We start from the raw sequence: 17,230 nt of genomic DNA on the forward strand, positions 1-17,230 counted from the left end.
CCTTAGGAGGAATGGTTTAGGGAATTTTTAGCCTGGAGAAGAGGAGATGGATAGGAGACAGCCATCTTCAAATATCTTAAGGGCTGTCACATGGAAGTTGGAGCAAGCTTGTTTTCTCCTGCTCTGGAGGGCAGGACTCGAACCGATGGCTTTCAAGTTGCAGGAAAGGAGATTCCGACTCAACATCAGGAAGAACTTTCTGACAGTAAGAGCTGTCTGCCAGTGGAACGGTCTCCTTCGGGAGGTTTTAGACTCTCCTTCCTTGGAGCTTTTTAAGCAGAAGATGGGTGGCCATCTGCCATGGATGCTTTAACTGAGATTCCTGCATTGCAGGGTTCTGGACTAGATTCTATGGCCCACCTAGTCCAGCAATCTGCTCTTACAGTGACCAACCAGATGCCTAAGGGAATCCCACAAGGTGGATTTAAAGGCAGCAACACCCTGTAGTTTCCAGCAACTGTTCTACAGGTATCAAAGGCTACTTCACGAATCCTTCGCCTCACTGCACTGCTTGGGTGCTGTTGCAAGGAGAAAAGCAAGAAACCTCCACAGCAGAGCTTTCCAAACTTTTCCTGTTGATGACACACTTTTTATACATTTTGCAACACAGTAATTCATTTTGACTAGCAAAGCAGAGGTTAAACTAAACCCTTTCCAGCCCCAGGAGGAGCGCAGGGATTGCTTGCATGACAGACCTACACACTGCAGCCGGCACATTGATGCGTCGTGACGCACAGTTTGGGAAGCTCTGCCCTACAGCCATGTAAAGTCCATCAGGTGAGATGTGCAGCTGAAATGCCTGGGAGGGTCACTTCTCAGGTGCTGCTGCGAGAGACAGGAGGAGAGGACGGCTGGAGTACGATGTCGGATTCCCATCAGCCCCATTCAGCATGGCCAATGGTCAGAGACAATGGGAGCACCTGAGAGAGTTGGGCAACATCTGGTGGGCACCAGGTTGGAGAAGCCTAGAGGAAGGTTTTCCTCCCTGGGCTGGGCTCCTACATGAATTGTAATAAAAGCTCTGTTAAGGCTCTGGGAAGAGGGTTCCAAATTTATAATCTGGTGGCCCTGCCAACTTCATCTTTGGGTATGACGAGCAGCAACGTGTGACGCTAGGAGGCGAGGTCAAATGACCAGAAACACCCCATGTCTTCCACCCATTAGATGACCCTCGTGGTCCCTTCCAACTCTATTAATTCTATAATCTATGATGCATCTAATCTGACAGTTTTTGCTAGTAAAGAGTGAGACAGACTTTGCCCCAAATTGGTAAGAAACACACACACACCAAAACAAACCCACTACTGAGATGCCTGTGTCTAAAACGGTGCCTAAGACCCACCCCCTGCCCCAATACTTGGTTGCATTGCTGGATTGGGCCTGCCCTCTACAGAATCATAGAATTCTGTAGGGCCATCTAGCCCAACCCCCTCTTCAAATGAGAAGTCAGTCCTACACAGTTCAGTGGGGCTGACTCCAAAGCGAGTGCGTCTTATAAGGGATGGGGAACTTATGGGATGCTCCTGGACTGCGTGGCTCTGCCAAGGGGAGCCAGAGTTCAATGGGATAACTCAGTTGACAGAGCAGGAGACTCTTAATCTCAGGGTCGTGGGTTCGAGCCCCATGTTGGGCAGAAAAAAATCCAGCCTTGCAGGAGGTTGGACTAGATGACCCTTGTGGTTGAGTGAGACTCTGAATCTCAGGGTCGTGGGTTCTAGCCCCATGCTGGGCGGGAAAATTCCTGCATTGCAGGGGGTTGGACTAGATGGTCCTTGTGGTCCCTATATGACATTGGGGAGAGAGAGAGAGAGCGAGAGCTCAAAGGTTTATTCCCCGCGCGCCGCATCTGCAGCTGCGCCTGGCTGAAGCCCGCGGGCTTACTCGTGAGCAAGCCAACGTTAAGAAGCGCCGGGAAAGAGGAAGACGATGCTCCCCCCTACCCGTCTGCCCGATCTGTTTCAGGGCAGGCCTACGAGAGGTGCGCCAAGAGCGCGCGTCCGGAACACGGCGTCACCTCTAGTCCCGCCAAAGCGCCTCCACCCCCGGCCAGGCGGCTGAGCGCTTTCCCCGGGGCGCCGGGGCTGCGGCCACGTCAGCCTTGCGCCCCGCCCGCCTTCCCGCCGCCTCCGGTTGTGAGCCGGATCCTCCGCGCCTCTCTTCCTCCGGCGCAGGCCTGGCTGCCTGCCTTGCTTGCCTGCCTGCTCGCTCCACGGCTCCTGCTCCTTTGGCGGTTCCTGCTCCGCGCCGGCCTGTGGAGGGAAGGATCCCCAGCTCCGCCACCCGGTAAGACTCCGGAGGGGCCCCCAGCGCAGAGGAAGCGGACGGAGGACCAGGGACGGGGAAGGAAGCGCTTTTCTCGGCGCCTCCTTCCTTCCGTCCTTCTCTTCCAAGCAACATCCCATTGGTGTTCCAAGAGCATGCTGCGCAGCCCCAAAACTTCAGGGATTGCATTCCTTATGTAGGCACCATTTCCTTTGTCACCCGGGGCATCCTCTGGGCTCTCATGGCCTCACATATTTGGCTACCCCCCACCCCGTTCTCTTTCTTTCTCCCTCCCTCCTTTCTTTCTTTCTTTCTTTCTTTCTTTCTTTCTTTCTTTCTTTCTTTCTTTCCCTCGCTCAGTGAACTCCCTTTCTTCTGCCTCTTCTCCCCGGACCCCACTGTGTTTCCTGCTTTAAAATAGTTACCTGGTAAGCAGAGGGCACTTAGAAATGGAGGAGGAAGGGATACAATGGAAGGCATCATCAACCATAGAATTCTAGAGTTGGAAGAAGGGATCTTGAGGGTCCTCTAGTCCAATCCCCTTCAATGCTAAAGCATCCACGGCAGATGGCCATCCGACCTCTGCTTGAAAACCTCCAAGGAAGGAGAGATCCTTGCACTGGCAAACTGTCGTGAAGTTGATGTTGTTTGTTTGTTTGTTTGCTTGTTGTTGTTGTTCTGTTATTTGTACCCCATCCATCAGACTGGGTTGCTCCAGCCACTCTGGGCGGCTTCCAACATATAATGAAACTTTAAACATTTTAAAAACTTCAGGTGTCTTCTAAAGGTTGGTATATCAAGATTGCAGCCTTCTTCACTTTGAAACCTCACAGCAGCCTCTGACATGGTTTTTCAGAGGGTGTTGCGTCCAGCCAAGTTCACCCGATAGCTGCAGCTTTCATTTCAGACCGTGCAGAACCTGCTCTGCCGTTCCTCCAAGGAGCTGGAGAAGACCTGGGTTAAGACTGGCTCAGTTGGTAGAGCAGGAGACTCTTATTAAAATCTCAGGGTTGTGGGTTTGAGGCAGAAGATTCCTGCATTGCAGGCAGTCGGGTTAGATGGCCCTTGTGGTCCCGTTCGGTTCTACAATTCTATAATTCTGTAAGGTGACGTGCATGGTATTTGTTATGAGGATAACAGCCCTCTGAGGCTGAGAGATGTGGGGGACTGGCCCAGGGTCACCAAGTCGGTGAGCTTTGGGACTCGAGTGGGGATTTGAACCCAGGTCCTAGGGGGCAACACTCTGCCCACTGCACCACACTGGCTGTTGTGCATAGAAACCCTTTGCGCAGCCGTTGAATGTGCAGCCAGCAGCAGGCTGGGCATTGAGTGTGACCCTCTCATGCGTTCTTTCAGCTCATCCAGCGATCCCCCCTTCCCTCCTTAGATCAAACGCAGTTGGAGGCTGTAGGGTTATCTCCACCGTCCCCAAGGCACGCCCTTTGAGCTTATTTTCAGGGTTATCTCCACCGTCCCCGAGGCACGCCCTTTGAGTTTATTTTCAGTTATTTTGCTTCACTTATAACCTCACCTGCCTTCCCATAATAGAATTCAAGGTGGTGCTCACAAAGTGACCAGGTGGCCTCCCACACCATAAACTGGGAGTGGATAGTTTTGCGGTGGTTCTGTTATTGCTCCTGTATTCTTCCTGTCATTTTTTAAAATTTCATTTTGCTCTCTCAGCTTCCTTCAGTACCTGCTTCTTTCCAGTTACAGGTAGGTAGCCGTGTTGGTCTGCCTTAGTTGAAACAAAATTTTAAAAAAATCCTTCCAGTAGCACCTTAGAGACCAACTAAGTTTGTTATTGGTATGAACTTTTGTGTGCATGCACACTTCTTCAGATAAGAAGTGTATCTGAAGAAGTGTCCAAAGAAGTGTGCATGCACACGAAAGCTCATACTGATGACAAACTTAGTTGGTCTCTAAGGTGCTACTGGAATGAATTTTTTTATTTTGCTTCTTTCCACTCATTCTTCCTTCTTCCCTCGCCAGGATTTTCTTTTCACCCCCAAATGACCCAAGCCTAAATGGTCATACTCATTTCCTTGCAATCACCTCCTCTTCTGGGCTTAAAATGGTAGGATTAGTGTCTTTGCTATTGGTTATGCTTTTATAATAGCAGAAATCAACAAGTGGTGGCAGCGGTGTTTGTGGTTGTTTTTAGATTCCACCCTTGGAAAAGCTTCACTTTTTTATGTTGTCCTGTCTGAAGCATGAATCTTGCCAGCAGGAATGCTCCCAAGGGGATTGTATTGGGGAAGAACGTGAGAAGAGCCTGCTGGATCAGGCCAATGGCCTGTCTAAGTCGAGCATCCCGTTCTCACAGAAATGAACCAGGTGCCTGTGGGAAACCTGCAAGCAGGATTCGACCACAAGAGAACTCTCCCCCACTTTAGTTTCCAGCAACTGGTATTGAGAAGTATTTCTGCCTCTGACCAAGGAGACAAAGCATAGCCATCATAGCATGTAGCCACTGATAGCTTTAGCCTCCATGGATTTCCGATCCTGTTTTAAAGCTATCCAAGTTGCTCATTGTTGTCAAATACCTACATCTGTAGCAAGAAAGTAACAATTGCCAAATACAAATGTTGTGTATTTTCTAGGTTGTAGGGAACAAGACTCTGAAGTTAAGGCAGCCTTTTAAATAGCGCCACAAAGTTACTGTACTAGTTCACTCGCCTGCATGCAATATCCTTGTCACCTGTTTATGCATTTTTAATCCCAATAATATTTATAAACTGCCAACTCTTTTAACAAAGTACCAAGGCAGTGCACAGTAAAATCACTGAAATGTAATAAAACTGTATAATATAGAAGTAATGCCCAACACTGAATCAAATTAATGCTTGACCAGGCTAGTACTTAAATACAAAATGAAGTTAATGTGCTTTAAAAACTCTTAATGTAAAATGTCGACTGTCTTCTACCCCATTTGCTTCCCTCCCAGAAACAATTTATTACTTTGGAAGCGGCCTTGTAACGGGAGTAGGATATTTGTTACGTAGTTAAAGATTAAGGTCGCCCTGATTTCAAGATATAAATATGTGGGCTAAAAGGTGAAGGTCATAAGACTACATTTGTGGAAACCCAAGAAACATTTAGTGTCTCTCAGTGATTACTAGCGAGTAAGAATATCACCACATGCTCCTATGCCTTTAATAGCAGTATATGAAACGAGTTCTTTGTAAATGGAAGGCTATTTACTGCCTAGGAAATGAGGTTTCACAAAACAAAACTGCCTTCATCTGCAAGTGTCACTGTGAAGTGACTAGGACTCTGCATTTACCGTATAGCACAGACCACCTGAAAACTTCTGTCTTCCTTTTAGGCGCTGTCTCTTTGAAGAACCCAAGTGGGCTGTCTCTGGGCCATGACAGCAAAAATCCTATGAGAAGCTTTTTCAGAAATATATTCAGTTATTTGGCTACGGCACTGTGAATTCTATTGGTCTCTGAAGCTTGCCTCGCTCAAGTACTCAACATGGAGCCATTGTTACCCAGAGGAAAGTGCCTCTCAGACTTGAAAAGACTCTTTTTGCTGTCACTATTGTTAATATATCTGATAGCTTTGGTTTCTCCGGATCAAGACTACTATGGTTTACTCGGAATATCCAAAGAAGCAACAAGTAGAGAAATAAGGCAGGCTTTCAAAAAATTAGCATTGAAGTTGCACCCTGATAAGAATCAGGTAGGTTGCCTGGTCATGGAAAGGTGTTTTTTTTTCCAGTTAGCCAAGAACAAAGCCAAGAACATTTCAAGACTGAAATGTGTTGGGTTGCAATGTTTGTTTGCTTGCTTGTTTGCTTGGTAAGTGAACGCTAGGAAGTTTTTCTCTCTTGCAGAATGATCCGGAGGCCCACGAAAACTTCCTGAAAATAAACAGGGCGTACGAAGTGCTAAAAGACGAAGATCTGCGAAAGAAATATGACAAGTATGGCGAGAAAGGCCTGGACGACCAGCAGCAAGGAGGCAGATATGAGAGCTGGCACTACTATCGCTACGATTTTGGTAAGATAACACGCTTGTGAGTGGGGCGCAATTGTTACGTGCTCTTCTCCTGCCGGGAATTAGCGTAGCTTTGAAAGTACATGGTAGGCAGCCTGGCACACAGTTAAAAGACCCAACGAGGACTTAACTCTGTGTTGGCCTGTGGCCACTGCAAGGAGGTACACGGCGTGTCCTTGGCTTTCTTAATTAGTCTGATTCTTAGGGACAGGACAGCCTGTATTCCATTCTTTTGCTAAATGCCCTTTAGAGTCAGTTCTTTTATTGGTTTCAAATATAAAGAAATGAAGTGATGCAAAGGGGGCGAAAGAGCAGAGAAAAGGCTCAAAAATGTGTAGAAAGAAACAACCTATGAATATATGAAAATATATGAAAAATACCCTAACCTATACATTCTTATATAAATTTGATGTTATTATCCTGATGTTATTATACAGTGGTTTTCAATCAGTGTGCCATGGCACCCTGGGGTGCTTCGAATGATATTCAGGGGTGCCACAGGCAATAGTGGCCTCCGTCCCTCTTTTCTTCCCTCCCTTCCTCTGATGCCCTCTCGCGTCTCTGCCTCCCAAAGGCTTGCATAGCTGTTTGTTGCAGCAGCCCTGCCTGCAAGCTCCCCAGGGGAATGGTGCCTCTGGCGCTGGCCAGTGGGTGCTTTCCTGGCTCCTGTGCAGCAATGTGAGGAGGCACCTCTCTTTGGACCACGGGGAGTAGCTCAGAGACCAGGGGGGCAGCTGTGACTGCCCAGAGGACTCCCAAGGAGAGGGGAGATGAGGCTGAGGGCACCCTCCACAAGGTAGCGGTGAGGGGCTGCCAGCTCTGCAGGCAAGGGGTGACATAACTAGGCTCCTGAGCCCCACAGGGGTGCCGCAGAAAGAATGTAGTTGGTCAAGGGAGCCGTGGACCCGAAAAGGTTGAAAACCTCTGCCCTAACACATACAGTCCTACCTCAACTTACAAAGGCTTCGACTTCCGAAGAATTCGATTTCCGAAGTCAAAGCCTCCGGAAGTATTTTCGGCACGCGCGCGCGGTCGGCACATCCTCCGTAGCAGCACTTCGATTTGCGAAAACATCGTCTTCATAAGTCGATTTACCACTGTATACAAATATTAATAGCCTACTACGTTTTGCATAAACTCATTCCAAATACTGTCATATTTATCCAAACAAAGTCTATGTCTGCAAGCAGGCTGCAAGTGTTACCGTGTAGTCAATCCATTTATTAAAGGGGATCATACCTTTATTCTTTCTGTTCATCAATATCATCTTGGCTACCATTAGAGCACATAGAATCCATTTTCATTGTCCCGTTAACTTCCATACAATAGGTATATCGTTCAGAAGAATGTTCTCTGCTGAAAAGTTTAGCTTTTTCTGGGCGGTCATAATTATACAATCCCACACCTTCTCCCCCAAATTAGTAAATATAGTCTTACGGCCACCTCACGTAGGTAGGCTTCAAGAAAAATGAATTTAGCTGAATCAGTTGTTGAGCAGTTGTGACCAGATGGAGAGCGTCTTATTCTGGATACTGCACCTTTTTGTATAGTAGTTTTATGCTGTGGAAGCCCCTTTGCTCGCTAGCACGAAATTCCTTCTCACCATTTGCTATCTGGTGCAATCCAAGTTTATGTACAATGACGTAGCAAATGCCATTTTATTATTCAAATGCCCTTCTTGTTGTTTTTGAATGCTCATGGGGTGTTTCTTTGCCAGGTATTTATGATGATGATCCTGAAATTATAACGCTGGACAGAGGAGAATTTGGTAAGTCATGATGGTTTCCAGGCACTTTTTAATTTATTCAGAGTGCATAATTGTGCCACCTCATCCTTTCCTGGGAGAAAACGTTACGTGGATTGCAAAATGTCAACCAGAGTGACTATGAGAGCTTGATGTTCAAAGGCAGCATTTTATTTCTTCCCTGTGAGTCATTTGTCTGTAGAAACTTTACAGCACTCATTGCCTCAGTCTCTGTGGAAAGCCAGCAACACCTTGACGAAAAGGGAAAATTATTCCTGCTTTTTTTCTGAAGTTCCGCTCTGCCGTCTTACATAAATTTCCTTTAAGAAAGATTAGCGGTGCAAACAAAGCACTTGAGTTATTTCCACTTACCAGTTGTTCTGCTTTTCTTACTTAAGATATATTTTGAATATGTTTTCTCAGTGGAGACCACTTTCCTAATTTGGTATTGGGGGTTAACATTTGGTTGTTGTTTTTAAAGAGAAAAATCGGACTTTGATAACTCGGTTCTCCTCCTCGGGAAACAACTCGCAGATATCTAAACATCAGTTACGTGTTTGCATTTCCTGTTCATGTTTGACCAGGGTTATTTGCAGAAACTGAATGTGTTTGCCTAGCATGATAACAACACACTTGTGCACATAGTGAGAGTTTCCCCACCCCTGGTATTGGAGCAGTTGACAGATTTTATGCTTTTTACATTGTCTGTATTTCATGGTCATGCCGCATCTGTTCTGATCCTAAGTGATATTGCTGAAACCAAATAGGCCCTTTTAAAAAATAAATAATAGTAGTAGTGGCAATTTTTTTGCTAAAAGCAGCTTTTGGCTGGTATTTCATTCATTCGTTCATTCAGTTATTATCATTTTGCCCTGCCCTTTCTCCAAGGAATCCAGGCGGCCCAGTTTTACCCTTTCCTTACAGCAGCCTACACCGCTGTAACTCGTTGCACTAAAACAGGGACGAGGAGCCTTTTAAGGGCCACATTCTCTCAGGGGAAGGAAGTTGGGGGCCACATCCCAGCAGTGGTCAGGACCCAACCCAAAAAGGGAGTGTGGCCCAAGCCAAAAGTGGGTGGGTTTTCCCCCTTTTCTATCCGTCCAACCAACCATTCTCTCACACACCCACAGATACACCCACGTCCTTCCCAGCCTGTCTCTCTCTGGGACCTTCAGACTGAACTTACCCCCAACCCCTCTCCCCATCCATTCATCTTCCATTCATACTCTCTCCCCTCTCACACACTTCCCGCCCCCTCCGCCAGCCTCAGCAGTTTTCCTCTCGGCAGTGGAAGGGGCATAGCTGCCAAGTCTCCCGCTGAAAAATGCGGGATCAGCAGCGGCGCGGCACCAGAAGTCGCTCCCATGCATGTCTGGACATGCGTAGAAGCAACTTCCGGTGCCCAGACATGGGCAGAGTGGCACCCGAAATGGAGCATCCCTGGCAGGTAGGAAATCCGGGGGATTTTTGGGAATTTTTTTCTATTCGGGATAACAGCAGGAAACGGATTAAAATCTGGGGGTTTCCCGCAAAAAACAGGAGACTTGGCAGCAATGGGAAGGGGTGAGGGAATTCAGCAGCCCATTTGAGGTGGGCTTAGGGGGTGAAATGTACGTGTCCGTTGACAATATAAACATGCTGCTTCTTTCCCCCCTTCCTTACCTCTGTTCGTCTCTGCCACAAACAGACCATGCTATGCATTTGGTGAAATGGATTTTTAAGGCACAAGTACATGCACACTCAAAAGATGGGTTCAATTGGCACGATTTATATGTGGCGGAACTGTTCCTTCGTTGCCGGGCAACTGGAAACTGCGAACGGCAGTCATTTCCCTGTGCATGACTTACTCAGCTCTCTGCAGTTTTAAGGACCAGGATTCCCCACACCCCCAAGTTCCCCTCAGTTTTACGCAGAGGCAGTTTTGTTATGCCCCTTTTAGGGGTAGGGAGAGGAGCCCTTTCCACAATGTCCACCCCTTTGAAATGTTGGGTGCTCTTGCCTTTTTTTATAGATGATCTCTTCAGGAAGAGTGTTCCGCCAGCGTTCATGTTACATAAAAACACCCCAAGATTCTGGGTTTACTAGTAGCTAGCTCAAGGGGTGCCCAAATGGTCCCCATTTGTGTCCCATTATGTCCACCACAACCTGCTCTTGCACCTATGAAAGGTCTCGGGGACTCGCCCCTCAAAAATTAGTGAGAGACTATTTGCTCTTTCTTCTCAGTTCCTGTCATAGCTGCCAAGTCTCCCGTGTTCCCCGGGAAATCCCTGTTTTTCCAGCTGTTCCTAGCTGAAAAAACGGATTTTTTTGTTTTTCCCCAGTTTATTCTGGGGCGGCAGCCATTTTGGAACTGGGCGGAGCATGCTGCCCTGCCCAGTTCCAAAATGGCTGCAGTGCGACTTCTGCCGTGGCGGCCATTTTGGAAATTGGCAAAGCATCAAAAGTCACTTCTGAGCATGCTCCGCCCAGTTCCAAATTGGCGGCAGCGCTACTTCCGGTCTGCTACTTCTGCCCAGTCCCTTATTTCTCTGACAGCAACTTGGCAGGTATGGTTCCTGTTTGCACTGGCTTGACCCTTGCTGCATGCCTCCGAGGCAGCCATTTTACATTATGCCACAGCCCCACAGCAGCCATTTTGTGACTGTCACACAAAATGTATTGTAATGGAGGAAATACGATTAAAGATTATGCTTAATGGTTTATATGGATTGATAAAGAAAAATTAATTTCATTTGATTAATTGGGGAAATAGTCAGGTAACCGCCTGGACAGGAATTGAACATGCACTGTCGATGGAAATGGGAATGAATGGGAAACTATTAGAAATTAAGAAAAAAATATTTTGCTGTAAGCAACAAAGGAGGGGGGGGAGAAGCACCTTGAAGGGGGGTGGAGAGTCAGTTTTAAAAATTTGTGTGAAGTTGGAATTAATTTGTTGTTTTTTAAAAAACAGAAAACTAATAAAAACTATTGAGCAGAATTTTGACCCTTTTAAATGTTGTTGTTCTAGATGCTGCTGTTACTTCAGGAGAACTGTGGTTTATCAATTTCTATTCCCCCCGATGCTCCCATTGCCATGATTTAGCACCGACGGTAGGTATAGGTCAGCCCATGCAAGCTGCTTTTGAATGCATTCCCTGGATTCCTTGGGCAGAGGCCTTGGTGGGGAAAGGGGAAGACGCTTACCACGCCATGAGAGTTGAAGGGTATGAGAGAGCTGCATTGTTTTCTTGCCATTGACCTATCTGTGGCTCTATCACTAATCGTTGCATCCTGGTCTCCCATTCTGTGCAAGCATAGCCACATCTTCACACTTTGGCAGGACTACAGGACGCGGGTGGCGCTGTGGTCTAAACCACAGAGCCTAGGGCTTGCCGATCAGAAGGTCGGCGGTTCGAATCTCCGCGATGGGGTGAGCTCCCGTTGCTCGATCCCTGCTCCTGCCAACCTAGCAGCTCGAAAGCACGTCAAAGTGCAAGTAGATAAATAGGTATCGCTCCGGCAGGAAGGTAAACGGTGTTTTCGTGCGCTGCTCTGGTTCGCCAGAAGTGGCTTTTTCATGCTGGCCACATGACCTGGAAGCTGTACGCTGGCTCCCTCAGCCAATAAAGCGAGATGAGCGCCGCAACCCCAGCGTCGGTCATGACTGGACCTAATGGTCAGGGGTCCCTTTACCTTTACAGGACATTGACATCCACATTGGCCATCCATTGGTCATCAGAACCTGCTTTATACTCAACAGAGCCATGGGTCTGTCTATCTTAGTATAGTCTACATTGACTGGTAGAGGCTCTCCAGGGTTTCAGACAGGGGACAGGATTCCCAGTCCTACCTGGAGATGTTGGGGGTTGAGTCTGGGACCTTCTGCATGCAAAGCAGATGTTCTACCACTGAGCTACAGCCCTTTTCAACAAGATCTGCAAGGAGTAGAACCAGAGATTCCCCACTGACATGGAAAACATGAGGGCGGAAAGAATGAGATCCTGGCAGAGCTAATCAGAATGGTGGGCAAGATGGCATTGCCCTTCAACCAGCGTCTGGGCATGAGCATGGGTTTTTAACTATTGCGATAGAATTATATGCATCCTGGTAAATAAGCATTTTAAACTTCTCTTGGGAGCATTTCAAAAACGAATCACATTTTTTGGTTGAAAAAAAAAACCTGGGCTCTCGCTTTCTTCCCCCGTCCCCCAAATCAACTTGAAGTGGAGAGAATTTGCTAAAGAAATGGATGGATTAATACGTATTGGAGCCGTCAACTGTGGCGATAACAGAATGCTTTGCCGGAATAAAGGAATCAATAGCTACCCAAGCCTGTATGTGTTTAAAACTGGAATGGTAAGTAAGCAAATATTTGTACTCCTCCAGCACCCCTCCTGGGCAGGTAAAGGAGTCCCAGTCCATTGAGGATTGTTGTTGTTGTTGTTGTTGTTTTGAGAACCCAAACTTATTTCAGATTTAGGGACAGCCACCCATGAGGCCAAACGTAGTAAGTTCTATTAGGACGACCCTAGAAAGCAGCGTTGCCCAGAGAAAACGTTAGCACCACAAACCTGGACAGCAATGGCTCTAGGGCAGTATGCTTTCTGAATCTGTCAGGGGCCTGCTTAGAGGGAGCCTCCTCCCCTCTTGCTGACCGGCACTTCGCCCAGTGAGAGCAGCAGCAGTGGGTCAGGTGAGGGAAATCAAGAAGTGAGCGGCACGGAGGTGTCAGGGCTCAGCGATGTTGGAGAGCCCCTGCACCGCCAGGACCAAGAGGTGGAGGGGAACAGGCAGCCCCTTCCGGCACCCAAATTAAGGCGTGCCGCCAAACGTAAGGTCAGGAGGAGGCGTTTCAGGGTGCCCAAACTCTTATGCTGGTCCCATCACCGGAAACGTCCACTCCCGGATTCTGCGAGGTCATGTTCTTTGCCATCTTTGCACTGGAAATACTATGCACAATAAAACTCTTAAAGACAGAGCAGACTCGGACATTGTTACTCAAGAGTAGCCACAACAGCACCCTGGGGGGGGGGTTGCAGGGGGGTGCAGGGATGCTCTGTAGATATTACCGTGTTTCTCATATTATAAGACATGTCTTATATTTATTTTTTCCTCAAAAAAACACACTATGGCTTATTTTCAAGGGATGTCTTATTTTTTTCCTCCTCCTCCTGCCGCGGCCGGCATTGCTGCTGCGCCTATCACTATGTCTTATTTTCGGGGTATGGCTTATATTCCTTGAATGCTTAAAAATCCTGCTATGGCTTATTTTATGGGTATGTCTTAAAATATGAGAAACAGGGTACATACATTTTTACACCTAAGAGCTAAGGTTAGATTCCCAGATTTTCAAAGTATATTACAGGCATCCCCAAACTTCCGCCTTCCAGATGTTTTGGACTACAATTCCCATCTTCCCCAACCACTGGTCCTGTTAGCTAGGGATCATGGGAGTTGTAGGCCAAAACATCTGGAGGGCCGCAGTTTGGGGATGCCTGGTATAATATGAAGGATGTTGGGACTCGGATGGATGGATGGATGCATGATGTAATTCATTGTGTTAAGTATTGGCTAATACATACATTGCATTATTGGTTTAAAATGAGATGTGTTTCTCTCGCAGAACCCAGTGAAATATTTTGGAGACAGGTCCAAGGAGAGCTTAATGAGTTTTGCCATGCAGTTTGTCACAAGCACAGTGACAGAATTATGGGCAGGTGAGCTGCTGATTTAATGTCAAATTATTTTTAATTTTGCGCCTATTTCAAACCCTGCAATGCCAATAGTGGGCAACAGATAAGCCAACCTAAACCTCCCTCAATCAAATCTTAAGAAAAGTGTAGAAAGGATCATATTACTCTCAATGTCATGCAACAAGTAGTTTATGCTAAGTAAAGTTTTTGAATGAATGAAAACAGGTGGAATGTGGAATTATTTGTTTTCTGTTTTTCAGGAAATTTTGTCAGTGCTGTTGAAACTGCATTTGCTTCTGGCGTCGGCTGGTTAATAACTTTTTGTGCTGAGCAAGGAGGTGAATATATATACATGTGTACCTTTTTCAGCTATTAATATCTAAATTCATGCTTGGTTGCTAGCCTGCTGTGCCCCATTTCCTATTGAGATTGTTAAAACACATCCTCTTTTCTCTATGCTAGTTGATAGAGCTTATCTTTCAGAAGCATAGATATGTTCCTGGCTGCCTCTGAAGGTTCCCTCAGTCTCATCTGGACCTGCCCTACCATTAGGCAGACTCGAGCAAGCAGCAGGTGTTGCAAGGCAGGGGTAGCAACAAAGGGTTGGGGAGGGAGGTGTCTATGCCTTACAGCTCACCTATCTTGCTGCCCTCAGGCACCATGCAGGATGCTGCCCCTTTGTCAGGATCGAAGTGAGAGTCATCTGTCAGTCGGGTTAGCTGGTGTAATTAGGGAGCTGCCATCTTGTCATTTGCCTCAGGCAGCAAAATGGATTCAACAGGCTCTGAAGTTTGTTTTTTAAGCAAATGCATGTGCCATTTTTCAGACCTCCACATCTACTCTGCCCCTCTCTGCAGATGTGAAGGGGAAATGAAACTCTCCCCTAGCAGGCAGAGGTGTGTGTGTTGATCTCTTAAGAGGTAAAGTTCATGTTCCTCATTTCAAGAGAGAGACAGAGGAAGCGACATACATTAGTACCTCGGGTTGAGAACTTAATTCGTTCCGGAGGTCCGTTCTTAACCTGAAACTGTTCTTAACCTGAAGCACCAATTTAGCTAATGGGGCCTCCTGCTGCTGCCGCACAGCCGAAGCATGATTTCTGTTCTCATCCTGAAGCAAAGTTCTTAACCTGAGGTACTATTTCTGGCCTAGCGGAGTCTGTAACCTGAAGCGTTTGTAACCTGAAGCATTTGTAACCTGAAGCGTCTGTAACCCGAGGTACCACTGTACAGATACTCTCCAGATTTTTCTGGGTTAGATCCAAACATTGCCCTCTGCAAATGGAAGATCTTTTTTTTTCCATCTACAGACGGCTTTTGATTCTCCCTGTTGGAAAAGGAGGCAGCTTTTTCCAATTCTCTCACAGCCCTCAGTCCCCAAACTTCCCAGTGCAGATTTTTGGAGAGTAGGGAGGGGAGGATCGGCAAAACTCTCTGGTTGGGGGGAGTGGATTCTGCACCTAAGGCAGCTTGTCTGTGACTGCATGTGCCAAATTTAACCTCTTTATAGAATCACAGAATTGTAGAGCTGGAAGGGACCACAAGGGTCATCTAGTCCAGCCCCTTGCAATGCAGGATCCTGTTCTCCAACATGGGGTTCAAACCCACAACTTTGAGATGAAGAGTCTCTACCGACTGAGGTGTCCCAGCTTTGCCCTTTAGTAAAAAGTCTTTGGAAGCACCAGAATTGTTGTTTTTTTAACCAAAAGCCTCTATTTGTTTGCGCATAGATGCATATACATAGATAAACATGAACCTGACGAAAAGCTCGTTTCTCAGACATCTATTGTTATTTTCTAGATTGTCTGACTTCCCGAACACGCCTCAAACTGGCTGGCATGTTGGTAAGCGGCATTAGATTTCATGACTCCTGAAACGGCCCACGTGAATCGGGCGAAGTTCAATGCTGACGAGTCTCATTGACTTCCGGTGGACAGGCACACCTCTTCCATCAAACATTGAAAGTGTTTAACACTGGGACATGCCCATTTTTTTATTTTTAATTAGGGTGGGAGTCACAAAACAGAAAAATGCAAAGCGTGAACTGAATGGGGTGCCTGTGCAAAGAAAGCTAACCTGCCTCCTTCTATCTGATCTCATGTTGTCTTGCTTGTCTTGCTACAGGACGGCCTTGTTAATGTAGGCTGGATGGACTGTGCCACCCAGGGTGAGCTTTGTGATAATTTGGATATCTCAACTAGCAGTACCGCATTCTTTCCGCCCGGAGCCACTTTAACTAATAAAGAGAGAGGAGGTGTTTTGGTATGAGTCGCTTTACGATTGGTTTGCATATCCGTGCGGTGAGGTGGCGGCGGTGGTGAAGGGAAAAGCGCCTCTCCCCCCCCCCCCCAAAAAAGAAAGAAGTTGATTTATATTTTAATTCCTCATATGTTGCTGGCCCCCAGAAGAGAAATTGAATTATGTGTCTTAGAAAACATCCACGCTTTATCTGTTATCTCTAAATCAGGCATCCCCAAACTGCGGCCCTCCAGATGTTTTGGCCTACAACTCCCATGATCCCTAGCTAACAGGATCAGTGGTTGGGGAAGATGGGAATTGCAGTCCAAAACATCTGGAGGGCCGAAGTTTGGGGGTGCCTGCTCTAAATGCTTGATTGTACTTTCTCTGCGTTCTCTTATCACTGAAACATTTTGATGCTGTCCTGAAAGCAGCAGAATTCACCCTATGTACCTGCATGCTTACACGTTTACACTTAATATAGACAGCTGCTGATACTGGACGAGGCAGTTTGTTCATTTATTTCCTTAATTTATGTGCCACCTTCTTCCTTCGTGGAACCCAAGCTGGTTCCCAGGAGGCCACCCATCCAGGCATTGACTAGACCCAGACCTGCTTGGTTTCAGCAAAGTGATGGCCTTGTGTGTCTTCAGACCGTCCCCGTGATCCATAGCCATCTGCCATCTAGAGCACCAGCTAAGGTTACTGCTGTTGCCTCCTCAGCTGAAGATGTATTGGTGTCTCTTGTTATAAGGCAAGACTCTTTTTCTTGTGCGGGAGTGTGCTGTGATCTTGATCGGTACAAGAAAAGGGGCTTCTTCTCATGCTTATATTTTTATTTAAAACGAACCTAAAAAAAGGAAGAGCATGGTCTAAGCAGAGGGTCGCACTGATTTTAACAAGGAACACAAACCAATTCTGAAATCAGATCGGAACCAGTCAGAATTAAGCGCTGACTGGGTCGTGCCCCAAACCAACAACCACCTGGTTCCTTGCCTACTTCAGAGCTGTGTATCGCTGCAAGTTCCTTCCTTCCTAACAGGGAAATAATATTACATGATGTGCTAATAGGCATGCTTTGTTAAATATTCCAAACATCCCAAAGAAAACTGAGGAAGCAGTATATTTAAGGGTTAGGTCGGTGCGAACTCCATCATAAATTAATGCTGCTTCGAGGGTAGACCTGTTACAAACACTAGACGTAGTTTCTGCAGTGGTCCATTTTCAGGACTATCGGTAGGGCAGTTTTGGGTTTAAGATGCTTGGAGGCTCACAGCCGTAGAGTGAGTCTTGTTCTGCCTTTGGGTT

The 17,230-nt window shown here is 46.8% G+C and overlaps 1 protein-coding gene across 2 annotated transcripts in view; it reads left to right on the forward strand.

The window, feature by feature from the left end:
• Window positions 1-1,793: 1,793 nt before the first annotated feature.
• The window catches only part of LOC118093842 (endoplasmic reticulum disulfide reductase DNAJC10), a 35,702-nt gene continuing 20,265 nt past the window's right edge, over window positions 1,794-17,230 (forward strand). The window contains exons 1-10 of one of the 2 annotated variants that reach the window (XM_088660218.1): window positions 1,794-2,283; window positions 5,591-5,949; window positions 6,104-6,269; window positions 7,984-8,034; window positions 11,021-11,103; window positions 12,217-12,348; window positions 13,616-13,709; window positions 13,946-14,023; window positions 15,485-15,528; window positions 15,809-15,946. In XM_088660218.1, coding sequence (XP_088516344.1) covers window positions 5,743-5,949; window positions 6,104-6,269; window positions 7,984-8,034; window positions 11,021-11,103; window positions 12,217-12,348; window positions 13,616-13,709; window positions 13,946-14,023; window positions 15,485-15,528; window positions 15,809-15,946 — 993 coding nt within the window. In that variant the 5' untranslated portion in view covers window positions 1,794-2,283; window positions 5,591-5,742. Of the gene's footprint in view, window positions 2,459-5,590; window positions 5,950-6,103; window positions 6,270-7,983; window positions 8,035-11,020; window positions 11,104-12,216; window positions 12,349-13,615; window positions 13,710-13,945; window positions 14,024-15,484; window positions 15,529-15,808; window positions 15,947-17,230 lie in introns of both variants that reach the window. The other variant, XM_088660219.1, reaches the window with a different exon arrangement.

This window comes from Zootoca vivipara, unplaced genomic scaffold (assembly GCF_965207765.1).
Source record: "Zootoca vivipara unplaced genomic scaffold, rZooViv2.hap1.1 HAP1_SCAFFOLD_42, whole genome shotgun sequence".
Classification (NCBI taxonomy): domain Eukaryota; kingdom Metazoa; phylum Chordata; class Lepidosauria; order Squamata; family Lacertidae; genus Zootoca; species Zootoca vivipara.